This window comes from Ursus maritimus, unplaced genomic scaffold, assembly GCF_017311325.1.
Source record: "Ursus maritimus isolate PB19 unplaced genomic scaffold, ASM1731132v1 scaffold_21, whole genome shotgun sequence".
NCBI lineage: Eukaryota > Metazoa > Chordata > Mammalia > Carnivora > Ursidae > Ursus > Ursus maritimus.
In genome coordinates, this window is record NW_024424564.1 from 52632181 (window position 1) to 52651311 (window position 19131).

The 19131-nt window shown below is 61.1% G+C and overlaps 1 protein-coding gene across 3 annotated transcripts in view; it reads right to left on the bottom strand.

The window, feature by feature from the left end:
* Window positions 1-873: 873 nt before the first annotated feature.
* Window positions 874-19131, bottom strand: part of KIAA0930 (KIAA0930 ortholog) — a 35824-nt gene continuing 17566 nt past the window's right edge. For 2 of the 3 annotated variants that reach the window (XM_040637697.1, XM_040637696.1), the window contains exons 2-10: window positions 13317-13468; window positions 9249-9374; window positions 9075-9152; window positions 8679-8780; window positions 7829-7969; window positions 7090-7284; window positions 4074-4236; window positions 2606-2764; window positions 874-2080 (exon numbers count right to left, since the gene is read on the bottom strand). In XM_040637697.1, the coding sequence (XP_040493631.1) occupies window positions 2040-2080; window positions 2606-2764; window positions 4074-4236; window positions 7090-7284; window positions 7829-7969; window positions 8679-8780; window positions 9075-9152; window positions 9249-9374; window positions 13317-13468 (1157 nt within the window). In that variant the 3' untranslated portion in view covers window positions 874-2039. The remainder of the gene's footprint in view (window positions 2081-2605; window positions 2765-4073; window positions 4237-7089; window positions 7285-7828; window positions 7970-8678; window positions 8781-9074; window positions 9153-9248; window positions 9375-13316; window positions 13469-19131) is intronic. The other variant, XM_040637698.1, reaches the window with a different exon arrangement.

Genomic DNA, 19131 nt, shown 5'->3' on the forward strand with positions numbered 1-19131 from the left:
CTGATGTGCCCGGGGCCCCGCCAGCAGTGGTGGCTGGGCCTCAGGGCTTGGTTCCAGCGGGGGGGCCCTTTCGTGCTCCTCAACCTCTGAGAACAGAGGGAGGGCTGCTGTCCTGTGTCTGTTCGACCGCCTCATCCTTCTGTGGAAGATATATCGGGACCGTATTTCTCCCAAGACCTGAGTTCCAGAGTCTTCAGACCCCAGATGACCAGGGAGAAAGAATTCCTGCAGAAAAAGCTGTATTTTAGCCACCCTGGACACAAACTTGGGGGCGGCATTTGGCTCCACTGGAGAACACTCTTGGAACACGGGGCCGTGCTAAGGGGTCGGAGGCTCTGCTCCAAGGCTTGGAGGCGAGGCCCGACTCTGTGCTGTCCTAAAACACTGCTCTGGAACACGAAATTGTGTGGACGGCTGGCATTCAGCCGAGCGCGAGCTGGGCACTGCCGGAGAGGGCGAGAATGTTCCAGGCCAGCCCCACCACACAGGTGACAGGGGCGGGAGAAGCATCCCAAGAGTCCGCTCCCAACCCCAGCTCTGCGGAACGGACACTCTGGATGCCTGACCCAGTCGTGCACGGGAACCCTGGACACTTCATGAGGTAGGTGGTATCAGCCCCGTTTTACAGGTGGGCCAACTGAGGCAGAATGAAATGCAATAGCTTGCTTTAATAACAGCATACAAAATCTAGAGAAAGCCCCAAAGTAGCCCCTGTTCCCTGGGCCCAGCGCAAACCCTTGGAGCGCACAGAATACAACAGATGGGAGAAAAGCCCCTCCAATCCCTCTCTCCTCGCAGAGAGGGTCTCCGTGCACAACAGGAAACCCTCAAATATTCCTGGGGATTTCAAACAAAACAACATAGCAACAGAGACCCAGCTGACGGTTTATTCCCAATGGGGCAGGGGAACCGCTTCTGCTCGAGAAGGCTCATGGTTTTGAGAAGAGCACAATGTGTCATCCATCACAGGTCGGAATCCCTCCAGCCCGAACAAGGCCGTGGGCGAGCCCGGGGCCACACAGCCACTCACACAAACCCACTGGACCAGCCGCCTGGAGGTCAATTCCTCTCTGCCTCAGTGAGCTGGTCTGAGAAAGGGGACCAGCGCACTCAGTCAAAGAAAGCAAGCTCCAGGAAACGCCCTATCCCCTCCCCGGCCCCCCGAGGATGGAGGGTCCACGTAGAACCTTCCTGGGAGAAGGCCAACCACCCCCCCCCAACACTCTTCTCCTGTCTGACTACCAAGCCGTCCCACCTGCCCTCAGAGTCCAAATTCTGTAGGTCACGCCGCCCGAGGCGCAGAGCGGGGTGTCTCCAAGGTGGAGGTGTGTGTGTTTGCGGTGCTCTTTGGCTGGAAGCAAAGGCCATTCTGGCAGGATCGGGGCCTGTCTGCTCAGCTCGAGGCCTTTCTAGAACCGGCCGTGGGGTGAGGTATTCCCAGCCCAGGGCAAAACCCTCCAACAGCTGCGTGCCCCATCTCCCCGTGGCAACCCATTTGTAACCAAGCGGTAAACAAGGGAGGGTGGACAGATCGGGACGAACTCGGGCGCTGAAGTTCATCGGTGCAGCAGTGTGAAACCGTGAGCCAGTTCTCCTTAGGAAGGCGTTGCCTCGCTGACATTCTGGGTGCCCCCAACTGGGTGCTCTCTCCACCTGCGGTCTGAGTGCGGACGTCGGGTCAGAAGGTCTGGACACGCTCTGGACGCCAGCTGCTCCTTTGCTCTCTCTTACATCCTCTTGGCACGTCTGGTCCTCTCGGGGTGCGGAGGGCGCTCCAGAGATGGGCCGGGGGGTGGGGATGATGGGCGGGGGGGCACAGGGGCAGGAGCGGAGCCAGCAGGGGAGGAGAAAGAGGCACTTCAGTTTGGGCTGGTGTTCGCGGAGTCGGCCCTGGCCCCAGGAGTCGAGCGGCCCTGCCTGGCTGCGGCCCCGGCGCTGGGTTGTCACAGAAGACCCCGGTGGCGGTGGACAGGTAGGCACTTGGCAGCACCCCCAGGGCCGGGCAGGGCTGGGGGGCTCTGCGCAGGCTCTGCACACGGCTAGGTCATCAGGATGGGCTTCTGCCGTACTTCCAGGATGTCTAGGGCGGCGGAAGGGGAGTGGACGAGACAAGGCAGTGAAGGCCCCGGGCGCTCCGGCCCCGACGGCGCCGTTTACGCGGGCGGTCCGGGCTAAGTACTTCCACGCATCTGGTCTCGCGCCCCCGCCAAACTGCGCCGCTACTGTCATCCCGATTTACAGACGGGGCATGGCCTCGGAGCAGCCGCACAGCCTAGCCCAAGCCGAGGGGAAGGGGGGGCTCCGACGTGGGCGGGCCTGACCCCGGAGCACCCCCCGGCACCGCCGCGCAGGCGCTGGTCACTGAGGGCCCCGAGAGCTCCGCCTCCCCTCCCCCCACACCAGTAACACACCGCCGGGGGTCTGCAGCCACTCAAGAGGGGCAGAAAGGGCCGTGGTTTTCCCAGAGAGGCCAAGAAGCCGACACAGACACCCACTGACGGGCTCCGGACTTGACGGGAGGGGTCAGGGTTAGCGACACCCCCAGGAGCACATCTCAGGTGGGCCACAGAAAAGTGACGCTGTTTTCTACCTCGGCCTGCATTACCTGTCAAAATCCGATGCAGCGGCAAAGTGACATAGGTCAAGTGTGCATAGAGAAGGAAATTTCCATCCGCTCTGTTCAGCTTCAGCCAGGACCCAACCAGGGACCGCCCCGTGCCGGACAGGGACCGAGACCGCAGGTTGGTGGCATTGTGCAGATCCGCTGGAGGCGAGAAGGCCGGGTCAGGGCCCAGGCCGTGGGCCCCTCCTGGGAGGACCAGGAAGCACCTCCCACCCCAGGACCACTTCTGCCGCAGCCTGGGCCCTTTGCCCCCGGCCCCTCCATGCCCCACACCCGCCCCAGAGCTGCCAGGCCCTGGCCTGTGACCCGCCCAACTCCCTCCTGCCTAGCCAGCCCTCCCCTCCCCTCCCCTCCAGCTGTCCCTGACCCCTCTTCTCTGCCCTGGAGAGTCTCCTCCGTGGGGTCTGGCTTGTCGCCACATTGTGTTACTTCTCTGCTTCCCCGTGGCCCAGTCTGTCACTGGAACTGGGCACCGCCAGTCTGCAGGGCCCGGGGCAAGGCTGGGAGGACCCATCGCCATGACCCATTCTTATGGGTCACCCAGGGAGGCAGGCTGGGTGGTTATCAGCCCTTTCCTACTGACCTGGAAAGGAGCCGAGGGAGGGGGAAAGCACTTGTCCAAGCGCACACAAGAGCAGGTCAAGGCCGGGGCCGTTCGTCCCTGGACCCCGGCGCTCAGAATAAGGACTGGTGTCTCTTCCGTTCAAGGCCACAGTCCCAGCTCCGGCCAGGGGCCACCTGTGCTGTCAGCCGTCCCTCCAGCAGGATGCCCACACCTTGTCTCTGACAGCTAGCCTGCCCTCCTATAGTCCTCCACAGGGACCGCTGAGTGGTCTTTCAGTGTTCGAATCTGACTTTGTCACTCCCTTGCTTAAACCTTCCAGTGGCTTCCTGCTGCTTAGATGAGGGTGCCTCCCGCTCTCACTGGCTCGCTGGCTGCAGGGCAGTGAGAGGCCGCAGATTTGCCGGGAGGGACTGCAGGGCAAGTATGGCTTAGCCTGGGACCCGCTGGCTCCAGGCAGAGATGCCCAGGAGGCCGCCGGACAGAGGGCCGCCAGACGGAGGGCCGCCAGACGGAGGGCGGGCGAGCCCTGAGGAGCGCCTAAGGGGTGCTCCCGGGCAGGTTCTGGAGGGAGGGCACTAAGGAGAAGCCAGGGCAGCAGCCTGAAGGCACGAAAGGCGGGACGACACTGAGAGCGCATCTCACACTAGGCAAGGGTTTCTCGAACCCTCTGAGTGGAGCAGTCAGACCATCAACACCCAGAAAGGTCCGCAAGCCTCCTGTCCTGCCTCCTATTCTGACCCCAGATTGGGAGTTCCTCGAGGCAGGGATTTCTGTCTGTCCGTCCGCAGCTCCATCCCCAGCCTGAGGGGCCCCTGGCACACGCTGGCCCCCCAGATGTGAACGCATGGACGGACCCCGAGTGCCCGGGAGGGCTGCTGCACTCACCCCCGCCGTTGTCCTCGCGGAAGAACTCCTCACTGTCATTGGCTGAGTGAGACTTCTTCATCTCAGCGATCCGGTTCCGGGGCACCTTCCTCTTAAGGGACGGGGAGAAGAAGGCCGGCCGGTTGTTGCGCTCCGGGGTGGGGGGCGTGCTGAAGGAGGTCACCTGGGGACAAAGAGCCATAGTCAGCAGAGCAGCCCCCGTCTACTGCCGGGGCCCCGACGCCACCCGTTGGAGGGCCGGCCTCCCTGGGGCTGAGCGGGCGCTGGGAGCCGGTTTCAGCTCAGGGAGGGCAGAAGACCTCAGCTCTGCCCGAGGAGGAGCCGGGTGCCCCCCACGGGCCCCAAACGCTAGCCAGCCGAAGTAAGACTGGCCACTGACGCCACTCAAGCCCCCGCCACGGCACACGCATCCACGGAAGCCTCCCAATCAATCCACGAGACGGGAACTGGTAGGAAGCCCGTCGGACCAATGAGGAAAGGAAGGTGGGACAGCGACCTTGACCTGCCCAAGGTCACCCAGTAGGACAGGGGCAAAACTAGGATTCGGCCCAGGTCTTCTGCCTCCTAGGGCATGCTCCTCACCCCAATTTCTTCCCCTTGGCTAAGATGCTCCCTCCCCCACCCCGGTCCCTCTCAGCCCCAGCCCCCTCTCATGAAGTGCAATGGCAAAGCGGCCCAGGCTCCCATCCCCTCATCTTGTAACCACACTGTTCAGCAAACATTCTGCACAGCCACGCAGGGTCAGGCGGGAGCAGCACAGGGGACAGACAGGCACACAACACCGCTCCCTGCCCTCAAGGAGCTCACAGTCTGCTGAGGGGCGACAGACTCGGAAAGTGACAACCACAGACTGAAGGCTGGCTGCTGAGACAGAAAGGGAAACACAGGATACAGGGGAGCACAGAGCAAAAGGGATCCACAGCCTGGGAAATCAGGAAAGACTTCCTGGAGGAGACGCCGCTCGAGATGGGTCTTGAAGGACGAGTAGGAGTTCGCCAGGTGAAGAAGGGGGGGAAGGGCGTTCCAGGCAGAGGGAACTTGGCCCATCTCCTCCCTCCTCCCCATGCAAACAAGAATCTGAGGAACAAGGTGAGCTGGGACTGAGACTTCAGGAGCCCCATCAGCCTCCTCGTCACGGCTTCCGACATCCACCAAAGTCCCGGCGGCCGCTGGGCTCCAGACGGTCCTCCCACAAGCCAGGGAAGGTTTTCCAAAGATAGAGAAAAAACAAAACACCAGAAACCACAATACACACAGTCTGCATTTGTCATGAGCTGGTTACAAATGACCCCTCTGAAAAAGGGGGACACGCGACAGGAAGCACAGAGGTGGCGGGGGCCTGAGCAGCCCCCAGGAGGTCAGGCCCTGCCACTGGCAGCTGCATGACCCTGGCAGGTCCCTTCCCTCAACCCGGGGCTTCCCTGCTCCCCTGATCCAGGCACCATGGCCTTCACCCCCAACTACCACCCTGGGAGGGAGACATCATCACTCCCATTTGGTGGACGGGAAGAGCCAGGCTCAGGCAGGCCTGGAAACGTATCTGTTGTCGTTCAGCAAACACGTGGCCAGAAGTGGTGCCCAGGCTGATCCAGCCCAGAGCCCAGGCTACGTCGCCATGAGGATTTCCACAGACACATTCTGCATGGCCTCAGTGGGCAATTTAGGACCAGGGAGAAGAATCACACTCCGTTTCTCAGAAATCAGCTCGGAAATACATCAACGACCTCTACGTGAAAGATGAGAGAGGCCCTTGCTTGGGACCCTCACCCACGTCTTTGCAAAAAATAGCATGGACTGTTTTTATTGTGCTTTTCAATCACATTCATTGCAGATGGAGCAAAACCAGAAAGGACATAAAAAAGAGAAAGAAATGTGCTATGTGACTACCTGGAGATAGGCATGGCTAACGGTTTTACAGAACAAAAAGTCTAGCAAACACACGCTTCCTCGTCTCGGGCACGTCAGCACTGCGGTGTGCTTACGTCCTTCAGTCATTCTCCCCGGCAGATCAACAGCCAAAGGTAACCAGCGGCTAGGGAAGCACCCCAGGGTCACGGCCACGCCGGCTCCTGGCTGTGTAGCAGCTCCCCAGAGCCTCCCAACACTAGTGCTCCCCGTTTCTGGACAAGAAAACAGGCCGAGACCTGTCCCAGGTCACTCGAGCAGCAGCGCCCGGACTCCAGCTCACATGGTCTCACCCCCGAGCCCTTTCCTGCAGACGTGCTGGCCAGGGCTGCTTCCTGGCCCCGGCACCCCCACCTACTTGTCCCCTTCTGAGACCCACCGCTCTGAGCAGCCCCCTCTGCCAGACCCAAGCAGGGCAGAGCAGCCCGCGGGCTCGAGACTTTCTCCCGCCCGAGTCCTGGGCCCCACTAGGGTACCTGGGAATAAAGCTGCCACTGACCTCGGCCTCCCACCCCTGGGGAAGGACGGTGGCCTAGAAAGAGCAGGGCTCAAAGGCTCGGTGCTGTCACACGAGAGCCGTGTGACTTGGGGTGGCGCCAGTAAATCCAGGTCTGTAGAGAGGAACGCCCCCGTCTACCCACGGGGCTGCCGTGGGGACTCCCAGTACTTGAAGATGCACGACACCTCGACACCTCGTAAACAAGTGGGCGGGGCAGAGGGAGGAGCTGGGTGGCTCCAGGACTCTCTGGCTGAGCCTCACAGGGCAGGAGGAGAGGCTAGCTCGTCATCGTCCCCAGGGCACTCCCCAGGGAAGGCCGGTTGTGAGCCCATGCTCGGGCAGCAAGCCCGAGGCAGGTGCCGGGACCAGCCTGGGTTCCCCTTCGGCTGGGCCCAGCTGCAGTGGCAGCTCAGGGAAGCAGAAAGAGCCCTGGCCCACACGCTGACCTGCTGTGTGACCTTGGGCAAGTCACTGCCCTCTCTGAACCTCAGCCTGCTCCCAGAGGGTGGGGGTGATGACACCTACCTCACCAGGGGACTTTAAGGATCAGGGAGGCGTGGGAAGCGGATCCGAGGGACAGAAGGCCCGTCCCCCGAGCTGTGCAGCCCTTACCCGCTCATGCATGGGTGAAGCCGGGCTGGAATCCTCTTCGGTCCCGCAGGGAGACGTGTCCCCGGTAGACACACGGCTGACGGCCATCTCCGCGTGGCCCTTGCCCTGGGGCCCCTTCATGCGCACGAACTCCATGTTGTTGTACTTGTAGAAGCCGAAGGACATCTTCTGTGCCATGCGGGCGGCCACGCTCACCTGCGGACAGGCAGGAGACGGCCCGAGTCAGCCCCACAGACGGCCTCTTCCTGCGGATGCAGGGTCGCGAGGATGACCGCCCCTCTGAGAGCAGCCCCTGAGGGCTGCCCGCTTTCCTCTGGGGGCGGCTGTCCCCACTGGCCAGGCCCCCCAGCAGGCAGGGTAGTGCTGGAATGCTTGGGGCTTCCGCCCGAGGGTCCACGCCTCGCAGCAGGCCAAGCAGCAGGCTGGGAACACAGCCTACCCAGGGAGTCGGAGACCACCCCCTCCCCCCTTCCTCTGGGAGGGGCCAGCCTCGTCGGGTGGGGGGGCCCAGCTGCAGGAGAGCGGCCTGTCCACCTGGGTTCCTCCCCCTCCCCGCCAGCCAGGGTCCACTTCGGGAGTGTTTGCACGTGGGCTGGGGGGGGCACCTGTCCCTCCGATCCAGTGTGCCCAGGTGAGCTCGGGGGGACACAACATAAGGCAGGGGCGCCTGGGGCTGCAGGTGCTCTGAGGAGCTGCGCAGGGACAGAGGGGGCCGTGGGGGGCCCGTCCTCACACTTACTCGGTTGTCGTACACCTTCTTGAGTGCCTCGTAGCGGATGGAGCCCTGAAAGATGACCCCTTGGAACAGGTTGGTTTTGTCACTGGCCACCAGCTCCACGCAGACCATCTCTCCCTCCCCCACCGTCATGTCGCTGAACACCTGGGATGGGGCACGAGAAGGACAGCTGCCCACCACGCAGATCACGGATCACAGCCTGGCTCCCAGGCTCCCCCTCCTGCCAACCCCCCGGCCTGCATCACTGCTCCAGGGGCTGGTGCACAGACCCAACTTCAAGGTCACGTGGACTCAGGTTCAAATCTCAGCTCTGCCACGAACGGGCTGTGCCAGCCTGGAGATGGCACTTAGTCCCCTGAGCCTAAGCACCATCTGACCGAGACGAGACCCTGAACACAGGCTTCCTTCTTCGTGAGTCTTCCCTGAGCTCCTGACTGCCTCTCCATGAGTGTACCAGCACCGCTATGGGGACCTCGGTGGTGGCAGAGAGCAGCTGGGCGGGGTCAGGGGTAGGGTGCCCCGGTGTGGCCTGGGTGAGTCACTTTCTGCCCCGAGTCCCGGTTTTCCCAGGCTGAAAACAGAAGTTTGGCCCAGAAACTTCCACGGCCCCACACCTCTGAAACCCTAGCATCCTGAGGCATCCCACTTCATGGCCATCCTAATGACTCCTCCTGCCCAGGCAGCTCTTTTTACAGGAGCCCCTGGCCCCAGTCCAGCGCCAGGGAGAGTGGGAGCCACAGGGGTAGGAGTCGGGATCGGCCCCAGCCCCCACTGCCCTCGCCGGCGGGAGGCCAGCTGCTCGCAGCCCTGACGAGGGGCCTCGGGCAGACGTGGCTGCGCGCGAGCGGCTCACCTCCTCAAAGCTGTCGATCATGAAGAAGATGTTGGGGTAGCTGATCTTGGATTCTTCCCCCTTGCTGTCCATGGGGTGTTTACTGGGGGACGCAAACACTTGCTGAAAGGAAGGGGATTTGAAGGACTGAGTGAGGCCTGACCCTGCACCCAGGCCCACAGCCACTCCGGGGACAGATCACTGTGGTCAGCCGGCTCAGAGCCAGGCCAAAGCCAGAGGGAACTGCTCTGCAAGGAGCTGGACAGGTTTCTGGTCAGACCTGCCCTTCCAGGCAAGGAAGTGAGGAGGACGGGGAGGGAGAGGAAGGGGAGGAGTTGTCTCCCCCACGGAAACACTGAGCAGCCACAGGGCTGCCATTTCGGGGCTGAGCTACAGTCAGGAGGCCGGGGGGCTTACCTGGGATTTCTTCCTGTGGATGTGGATGTCCCCCCCATCCGTGCGCGTGCACACGGCACAGGTCACCATGTAGTCCAGCTGGAAGAGGGCGCGCAGGACCGTGTGCGTGGAGGGGAGGGTCTGCCCCCTGCAGCCCTGCCCCCTGCAGCCCCGCCCCCCCCCACGCCCCAGTACCTTCTGCAGGATGAGGTTCAGGCAGACGCTCTCCTCCCAGTCAATGTCAGGGTCTCCGAGGCCCGGCAGCTTCTTGGAGTCACGCCGGTAGACCTCCACCTCCACCTCGGGCTCCGCCTCGGTCGGCTGCGGGGCACAGGGCACGGGTGAGTCCCGGCCCCCTCTCCCTGACTGCTGCGTGGGCAGCTGCTAACACAGACATGGACCCCAGCCTGGCTTCTCAGTCTCTAGCGAGGCGACCCCAAGTGAATTAAGAAGGGAGCCTCTGAGGTGGTCCCTTGGGCCCTGCAGCAGGGCGTGGGGATCCCCGCCTCCTGTCCCACCCACACTGCTTCTGTTCAACCTGCCTGGAGGCGGCTGTCCACCCATCCGCCCACCACCAGCGGCCTAGCACAGGAAGCCCGCAGGTTGCTACGGCAACCGGGTACCAGCTCAGCTGCAGGCTGGGGAGGGGGCGGGAGGCGGCCCTGGCTTGCCGCAGAGAGCCCGCAGTGCGCAGGCGCTGCAGCAGGCCCCACACGGCGCCTGCCCTGGGGCTCTCCCTGCTTCTTCTGTTCTTTTTTTTTTTTAATGTTTTTTTTTATTATGTTAGTCACCATACAGTACATCCCTGGTTTCTGATGTAAGGCTCGATGATTCATTAGTTGCGTATAACACCCAGTGCACCATGCAATACGTGCCCTCCTTACTACCCATCACCAGTCCATCCCATTCTCCCACCTCCCTCCCCTCTGAGGCCCTCGGTTTGTTTCTCAGAGTCCATAGTCTCTCATGCTTCATTCCGCCTGTTCTTTTGAGTGGTGGGGGCAGAGAGGCTGCCGGGGAACAGCCATCCGGTCTCTCCATTTGTCCCTCCCTGCCTACCCTGCACCTTTCAGGCCTGCAGGGGCTCCCCATATAGCTGCCCAAGCCCCTGCCCTCCAAACAGTACAGACACCACATGGTCCCCTCTCGTAGGTGCTGGGTCAGGTATGTGCCTGGCGCCCCCCCCCCGCCACACCCTCCAGTGGGAATGTCCTTAGGCCACTGTGGACCCCCCTCCCTGTCCTACAACACTGAGGCCTGATGTCACAGCTTTCCCTGTGTGGGCTCCTGGCTGTCCCTGTGATTCCCACTACTGCAGCACTGACCACGCTGGGATCACTGGCGATGCTGTCTGCCTGCCCCAGGAGACGCCAGGCTCCCTGAGGACAGGGCCAGGTCTGAGTCATTCCTGGGCTCCCAGTGCTGGGGGGAGGGGCATCTGCCTACAGCTCACTGTGGTGTTCGATGGAACATTCTAGCATGTCAGCCGCTGGACTGCCACACGCTCCTGCGGACTCTGACCTCAACACCCCCAAATGGTCCCGGGACTCCTGTTCCAAACTCCTCAGTTCTGGATCCAGGGAACTTCTCTTCCTACCTCTTCACCTGGCCTCTCCCTTCTCCTGCCTGCCTCTTAGAGAACTCCAGGCTGTCCTGGGCTAAGAAGACCATCCCTAACCAGAGCTGGGGCCTCTCCTGGCACCGAAATTCAAGGTCCAGCTGAGTCTCAGATCCTTATTAGAGCCTCGGGTCTCAGCAGACTGGGAAAAGATCAAGATTTTGAAAAAAACAAACAAACAAAAAAAAGAAAACCCAAACAAACAAACAGAACCCAGCGTCTGCAATGTGAACTCCAGCAGATGTGGACAGGCCAGTGGTGCAGGCTGCAGGCCAGCTGCCTCTGCGCTGCTTGCCCTGGGTCAGGAAGCTCCCTGGTTCCAGTGCGGCAGGAGAGCCCTGGCAGTCGGAGCCTGTGCCCCAGGGCTGTGCCGAGAGAGCACAGCGTGCCCGCAGTGGGTGTCACTGGCAGTGAGGCTCCCCAGGCGCTCACCGCCTTCTGCCCGGAGACTCATGGGGTCACATCATGCCACACATCTTGCCTCCCAGGTGTGCGCAATGGGAGAACCTTAACCTCACTGAGCGTCCCCCCAGCCCCCTTCCCAGGATAGGCTGAGCCCCGAGTTACTTGGCAAGTCGGGGGAGACAAAGTTGGAAAAGCTGGCGTCCCAGCTGCAACCCCTACAGGGCGGACACGGTGACCAGGGACTGAGCAGCTCTGGGCCAGGCTCCCGAGGTGCTCAGCTCGCAGGTCTCTCCACCAATACCTGCCCCCCCAGTTCTACCAGTTGGGGCCTTCTCTTCATCCCTCCCAGAGGGCAACCCCTGCCCATGCTGAGTGCAGCCTGGGTCCCTGCCTACTGCCGAGGCTGCTCTGCCCAAGCCTCCACAGCCTCTGGTCACAGGTCCGATGGCCTGTCCCCCTGCTCATCCTGCTGGACTTGGCTCCTCAGGGCCCGTGTCTCCCGCAGGGGTCATGCCCCCTCCTCCTGGCACCCCCATCTGGCCAGCCACTCAGTCTCCTGCGGGCCCCTCCAGGGTCAGGCTACCTCAGAGCTCTGTCCTAGGCCTCTGTGACTGTCACCTTCCACGTCTCCCTCCTCTTCCCACACATTCCCATGGCTCCAGGTCCCATCTTGGAGCCAACGGTCCTGAAGCTCTGCCTCTGTCCCTGGCCTCTCTGCTGAGTTTCAGACAGGAGATCCGCCCCCAGAGGACATCACCATGTCCAACACCAAACCCTGTCCTCCTATAATGGCACCGGACTCACCCTGAGCCCACGGCAGAGACCTGGCTGTCAGGTGGGGCCTTCCCGCCGGCCCACATTCAATCACCTGAAACCCTCCTGGCTGACCTTCTCCTTTGCTTCTGCTCCAACCCCTCCAGTCCTTCCTCCGCCTGCCGCCCAAGAGCTTGCTGGATGGCGCTCTGACCACGTCCCCTTCCTCACTGTATCGGAGCTTCAGGGGTCAACCCAAACTCCGAGGCATGACCTCCAGCGTCCACGTGATCTGGCCCGTGCCCACCTCGTCTCCACGCCCCACCTTCTACACCCAGGCCACACAGGACCACCACGGCCGCCTGAATGGAGGGGCTCTGACACAGCTTCGGGCCCACAATTTGGGGGCCATCATCCCTTCGGCTAGGAAAGCTCTTTCCTTCCTCAAACCCACCTCACCCAAGCGGCCTCTGCTGACCACTTCCATCCCTTCCAGTCACCGGATTTTCCCTACAGTACGGGCTCCATGGCACGCTTCTGGGTCTCAGGGACAACGCGCAGCCCCGCAGCCGGCGGCTGGACCCAGGCCAGCACAGGGCCGTCCTGCATGTCCCCCAGGCCAGCCAGACCAGCTCTCTGGCTGCCAGCACGCAGTCACCGGTGGCCTTTGCAGCAGGCGCCAGGCCTGTCCACGTGCAGAACACCTGGGCCTACGTGTCAAGCGCCAGGAACAGGCACACGGCAGGGAAAGGGCTCCACGCACTTGACACACAGGCCGCAGCTCACAGGCTGCGGCCCAGGGGTCAGAGGGCACTGGACTTGGAGCCAAGGTGGCTGTGAGTTCCAGACCTGCCTCCATAGCCCTCCCATTTTTGTGATTCAAGGAAAACGATGCATGCCCCTGTTTGGCATACAGGTTGCTTGCACATTTTACAAACTAGTAGCGTTTCTGAAAAACAGAAGGGAACCTGCGAAGGCTGCTTTATTAACGCCTCCACCCACTTAAACGTAGTGGACCAAACACCTCAGCTGAGTCACTCCATCCCTGAGGCCCTGCTCTCCCCACCTGCCCTGCTGAGTTGCGGGGAGGACACAGCAGGTTGAGAAGGAAAGAGCTCAGCACTGGGTCTGCTGCACGGTAAAGGCTCGGGACTACGGGGCCTCCCCCTCATCTTCCAGCCAGGTCATCCTGCCCACGGCCAGGGCCGACCCTGGACTCTGGGCTCGAATCTTTGTTCTCCTGCTGATCTGCTTAATAGCATGCTGGCTAAACCTCCTCGCCTCTGAACGTCTCGTCAGAGGGACAGCAGTGATGTCATCACTGCCTTTCAGGGTCCTGGTGACATGTGACTGTCTCCACACGGCTCCTGGCACACAGTAGGTGTCCTCCCCTCAGGACCTGCACGAGGTCTGCAGGGAAGCCCACCTGGGCAGCTAAGGGCAGACCCCGCAAGGACGCTGGGCTGGGGCCGGAGGGGGCTGCTCACCTTCCTCCCGTCCACGCTGCCCTCGCTGCCCGGGTACGCCAGCTTCCGGCGCACGTAGAAAAGCATGTCGTCCTGCCGCGGCGCCCATTTCTCCATGAAGTAGGTAGAGAACATCCAAGTCCAGAAGACGATGCGGTCATCCTTGAAGCACCCTGCCGAGGGAGGCCGGAGAAGAGTGAGAAAGGACGGGTCAACCTGGCCCTTGCGTGTGACCTTGGCCAAGCCCAGTCTCCCCCTCCTCCCCACCCCCAACATGCATTTCTGGTCAGAGGTCTGCTGGGGCTCTGGGATGTTCAGAGCCCCCTGCTCCCTCACCACCCCCATCCCCCACCCCCAGCCAGGGGACAGGGGCTCAGGGACATGTCCCGGCAGGCCCAATGCCTCCACCCAGCAGAGCCCGAGAGCCCCGGCTCCTGGCCCCACAGCCCGGGCGACTCCAGGGTGGATGAATCAGCAGCTTCGGTGGGGAAGGAAAGCCCTAACGAGAGAGAGGCAGCGTCACTGGCTGGCTGGGCTGGGAGCGGACAGGCTCTGGAGGGAGCTCCGGAGGCTGGCACCACCCTCGGCCAGCATCCCCCACCCCCACCCCAGGCTGCGGCAATTCCCACGGAGAACCCGACTTAAAGGAACAGCTGCCGTGCGTGTGTAGAAAGCAGGGAAGGCGCCCACCCCCTCCCTCACCCCTGCGCGCAGCGGAGCCTGTCATCGGCCAGATCTGTTCTCCCTTGATCTTCGTGGGGCCTCTTCTTTTTATTACAAATACTGTTTCTTTAGGATCCATAAATCTCTATCATAATCTTTCCCGCAGGAGGAGAAAAAACCCACAGGCCCTGGCGGGAAAGACCCAGGTTTCTGCTCCCACTTCGCGGCTCGCTGAGCTACGGCAGGCAGGCCGCCTGGCCTCTCTGGTCCCCAGGTTCCTCACAGAGAATGTCGGCTGCCCAAAGCTGCCAGGGAACCGGCACAGACAGAGCCAGTGCCTGGAACAGAGCAGAATCAAGCCACGTGGGCTTCGTCCCTTTCTGGGCAGATCCGACGCGGTTTCAAGATACGCAACAGAGCTATTTTTTACAATCAAAACATTAGATTGTTGCTGGTTTCTTCCTCTCTTCTCCAGAAAACACTTTACCACTGTGACCTAGTCCTCGTACTTTGGTGCCAGAAGGACCTAAACACCACCCTGAGAGATGGGGAACCTGAGAGCCAGCCGGTGCTGGACCCCGCCCTCCTCCCCTCCCCCGGACACACAGGCAGTTCAGTGGCCCCACCAGGCCTGTCAGGTCCCCTGACTTGCCTCCTGGGGGCTCGGCCATCAGGCTCTGTTAGACGGAGTCGCTCGCAGAAACCCCAGGCTTTGCTCACCTCAGCCACACAGCAACTAAAGAGCCTGGGCTCCAAACCAGCCTGTGCCCTCGGCCCGGCCACGGCCCACAGCCTGGCTCCCAGGGGGAGGAAAACAGAAGGGGTCTTCCAATCAGGGGTCCGGATCAGCGGGCCTGCCTGTCGGGCCCAGGTGGAACCAAGCCCCGTGTCATCCTGCATCACTGCTTAGAGATTCCCGCCACACCCCGACGACAGGCACGTCCTGCACACCACTACAGATCCCCTGCAAAGGCGAGCAAAAGTGCCCTCCCTGCCGGTCCTGGGAAGCCCCCCAGAAGCATCTCCGGCTGTGACGAGCAGGGCTCACGGCTCCAAGCCCGCCACCTGCCACAGAGACACACAGGGTCGCCACCAGTGTCTGTTCTCGGGCCAGGCGCTGCCTGCGGCTGCTGATCCCCTCCACTGTGCTAACAGAAGTCACCTGGTAGTAACCCGGCGGCAGCTGGGCGCCCAGTCCACGTCGATGATGATGAGCAGAACGTCGAAGACTCGAGACCCACCTGCCGCCTGTGGGGCCCAGGCCAAGCGTGCCACGCGGGGTATCGCCTTCAGCTGTCACGGCGCCCTGTCCTCACTGCCCCCAGCGCAGAAGAGACCAGCCCTCAAGAGGTTCAAAGACGTGCTCAAGGGCACAGGGTTAGAGACTGCTGAGGCCCTCAGGCCTATCCAACCCCGCACTCAGGCTCTGGAAAGATGCTCCGCGCTATGCTCGGCAACCTGGCACGATGAAGGAACGGGATGCCCTGCACAAAATCTGTGGTGAGCAGCGGTCCTGCCCTGGAAGCACAGTGGACGGGACAGCTTCCCGGGCTGGCTTCCGGAGGAAGTTTTGGCCACGGCACAAACTATGCACCCTGTGCTCTCTATGAGCCCACGCGCCCAGAGGGGGCCACTCGAGGGGTCCCGTCTCCCTGCTTGACAGCGCTAAGAGCCCTTTCTCCACAGCTCACCCGCCCCGGGCCATGAGGACAGTCTGCAGGCCCCAGGAGCCTGAACCACACTGCCAGCCAGCATTTACTCCTCGTGCAAAGGCCCAGCCCCAAGGCCACCCTCCCAGAGTCCCCCACACTCTCTGGGCCACACCCAAACAAGATCTCGGAGGGGGCCGGCACCAGGACCACACCAATGCGCCCCACCGAAACTCCCAGCAGCCAAACACTGAGTCCTGCCCCCCACCCTCGCTGCCAGCCCCGGCCCAAGCGCGCATGACCTCCGCTGGGACACAAGCTGCCACCTCCATCCCCCCCCAACAGCCCACCCTCCGCACCACAGCCACGGGATCTTTATTTAAGGGTCTTTCCTGCCCCCCCCCTTACAGCCTTCCCATGGAATTCAGAATAAAACCCAGAGTTCTCACCAGCGCTGCAGGACAGCCCCAACCCCGCTCCGTCCCCGGTCACTGGCCTCCAGGACACACTGACTGAGCCCTCACCCCTTCAGGCACTTCGTCCCTGCTGCCCCTCAGCCTCCACTCCTCTGGCCTGGGACCCCTGCCCAGGCAGCTCCTCACTGCACCCCACTTACAGCTCCAGTGTCGTCTCTTCACAGAACCTCTCCTGACCCCATATTAGACGTGCCCCCAGGGTTCTCCTGGTCACATCATCTGGTTTTACTGCTGTTGCAACCTTATCGTCCCTGGTGTTTCCATATCTTTGCTGTCTGTCCCCCGCAGTAGGAAAGCATCACAGGAATCGGGACTTTGTCTTGGCCACCACCAGATCTCAGAGCCCAGCAGAGTGCCGGGCATGCAGCAGACACTCCATAAATGCTGGCTAAATAAACGGCTTGGCCCAACTGAACAGGCTCAGGGAGGGGGCAACTTGCCCAGGTGCCCACAGTCGGGAGGTGGCCCAGCCAGGGCCGTCCACCTGAAGCCCAGGCCACCTTCTGTCAGCCACAGGCCCTGACTTAAGAAACATCATCCAAAGAAGCCTTGGGAGCCCCCCTCGCCGGGCTCTCCGGGGCCCGAAAAAGCGACTCCACAGTCGGACCTTGGGGAACTGCATGGGGCAGGGGGGCCTACCGCGTGCGCTGAGAAGTGCAATGGAAGAGAAGAGGAGAGGGCGTCCAGCCTGGGCTGAGCCTCACCAGGCCTGCCAGAGCACCGGCTCCCACTGGGCGCCCAGCACCAGCGAGCTCCAAACGCTGCAAGGGGCTTAGAGACTGGCCATCCGCTGTGGAATACCGCACAGACAGAATCGTGCACGTTACTGTTTCAGTACCGGCATGACTGCCCAGCGGGAAGACACTCAAACTCCAACACACCTTCCTCTAGCACCAGGTGAAGAGGCCCCATCGCGAGGGGGCAGAGGTGTTCAAGGCAAAGAGCCGCCAGGCCAAGCGCCAGAAGGGGGCCCGTGGGCATCACCGTGGTGGAACGGGCCCGCAGACCATCCACACCCGGGACGCTCAAAGTCAAAAGCAGGAAGGGTAATCACAAAGGTCAAGAGCTGCTGTCCTGAACATGTAAAACTGCACTCTTGTCCAAGAGAAGCACCACTGAAATCAAAGGGAGCGTGGAAACCGGGGGAGCGCAAGCCGCGGCTAAGTATATTACAGTGATAGACACAGAACTCAGATCACAGCAAGCGGTGCAAGGAAATGCCCACAGACCCTCACAGACAAATGGGTAACATACCAAAAACGAAATGTAACTGGTTAACAAAAACGTGTGAAAACACTACTCTCACCAGTAACCAAAAATTCATTACAAAGAACAAACTGTCATTTTTGGAGAGGGAAAACGGTATTTACAAAAATCCCACTTCGGAAAATGGGCAGATTCTTATAAACATATTTGCCGGTGATTCAGCCACTCCTAGGGACATACCCGGGAGAAATGAAGCATGTGTCTCCGTAAACACTGGTACACGGATACTCCTAGAAGATTTATTCATAACAGCCCCAAACTGGAAACCAGGAGACTGGACACAACGTGATACAGCCACGCAGTGGACGATTACTGGCAGTAAAACCAAGCACTGAGCCACACACCACCACGGGTGGATCTCAGAACGCGCTGAAGGCAGACACAGAAGGCTACGCGGAGGGCTCTGCCTGCAGTGACAAGAAGCAGAGCAGGGGCGCCTGGGGGGCTGAGTTGGTGAAGCATCTGCCTTCAGCTCAGGTCATGATCTCAGGGTCCTGGGATCGCGCTGTCGGGATCCCTGCTCAGCAGGGAGCCTGCTTCTCCCTCTGCCCCTCCCCCTGCTCCTGTTCTCACGATCTCTCACATTCTCTCTCTCTAAATAAATAAAACCTTTAAAAAAAAAAAAGCAGATCAGTGGTTGTCCCCACGCACTCTGTTTCTCAGACTAGTGGTTTTACAAGTACCTACAGCCAGCAAAACTCATCCAAGTGGCCACATGGATGCACTTTGTCCTACGTGAATCCCGCCCTAATAACGTTGATAAAAATTTGTAAGAGCCGAAGCTAGCAAGGGCGCGCTGCCCTGAGGCTCTCATATATTGCTGGAGAACACACCACCTCAGCATTTGTGAAAAGCATTCTCCTACTTCTATGAATCTACTTTATGCAAGAGAAATAAAAACAAACACAAAAATCAAAGCCATGTACACAAATCTCTTTCCTATGGTTTTAAACGAGAGCCAGTAGTGTAACCCAAACGATAATAAGGAAGAGGGAGAAAGAAAGTAACATTCTGTGCTGACATTCCATCTAGTAAATTACACTATATCCGCTAAGCCAGATCTTTGTCCTGCTTGGAGAAGGACGCCCAGGAGCACAGGCGGCTCCACGGGCTGTGTGTAATCCGACGCTCCCGCCGCAGACACTCGCAGACATGCGGACCCCAGCTGCCTGGGCCACGCGGGAACCGGAAGCAGGCACGCCCGAGGGACAGGGGCTGCTAAACCCGACGGGGAATAGCTGCCCTTCCTCCTTGTCTGACTCTCGGTATTGCTAACAGCCCGATGATCCCTCCTCTTCCCGTGAATGTACAGCTCCCGATGAATGCCGTCAGGCTGATGAAAGACAGAGGGGGATCGAGTAGGGACTCCCCGTCTTCAGAGAGACGCTCCACGTCCAAAGCCAGGGGCGAGGGGCGAGACTGGGCGACAATTCCGGCTCCTGGAGGCACAGAGCAGCGTGCGGATCTGCAGTCAGACACACCTGAGTTCAGGTCCCGTCTCGACTCCACATCAGCGGGGCAGCCACTCCACGCAACCTCTCAGAATCTCAGGGACCCCATCCGTAAGATGGGTCTAACCTGCCACCCTCCCAGAATCGACGGTGAGGACGGGGTGAGAGGCCGACAGGAACATCCTTTGTAAGCAGAGCTCGTCCACACGTGGGTTCGTGGGGACACTCTGCTCTGCTGCCCTGCATGTCTCTGTCCACAACGTGGCCTTCCCCCAGGCCTGCCTGGCAAGAGACGCCCTGGCTCACAAGCCCAGGCAGCTGCCACTCTGGC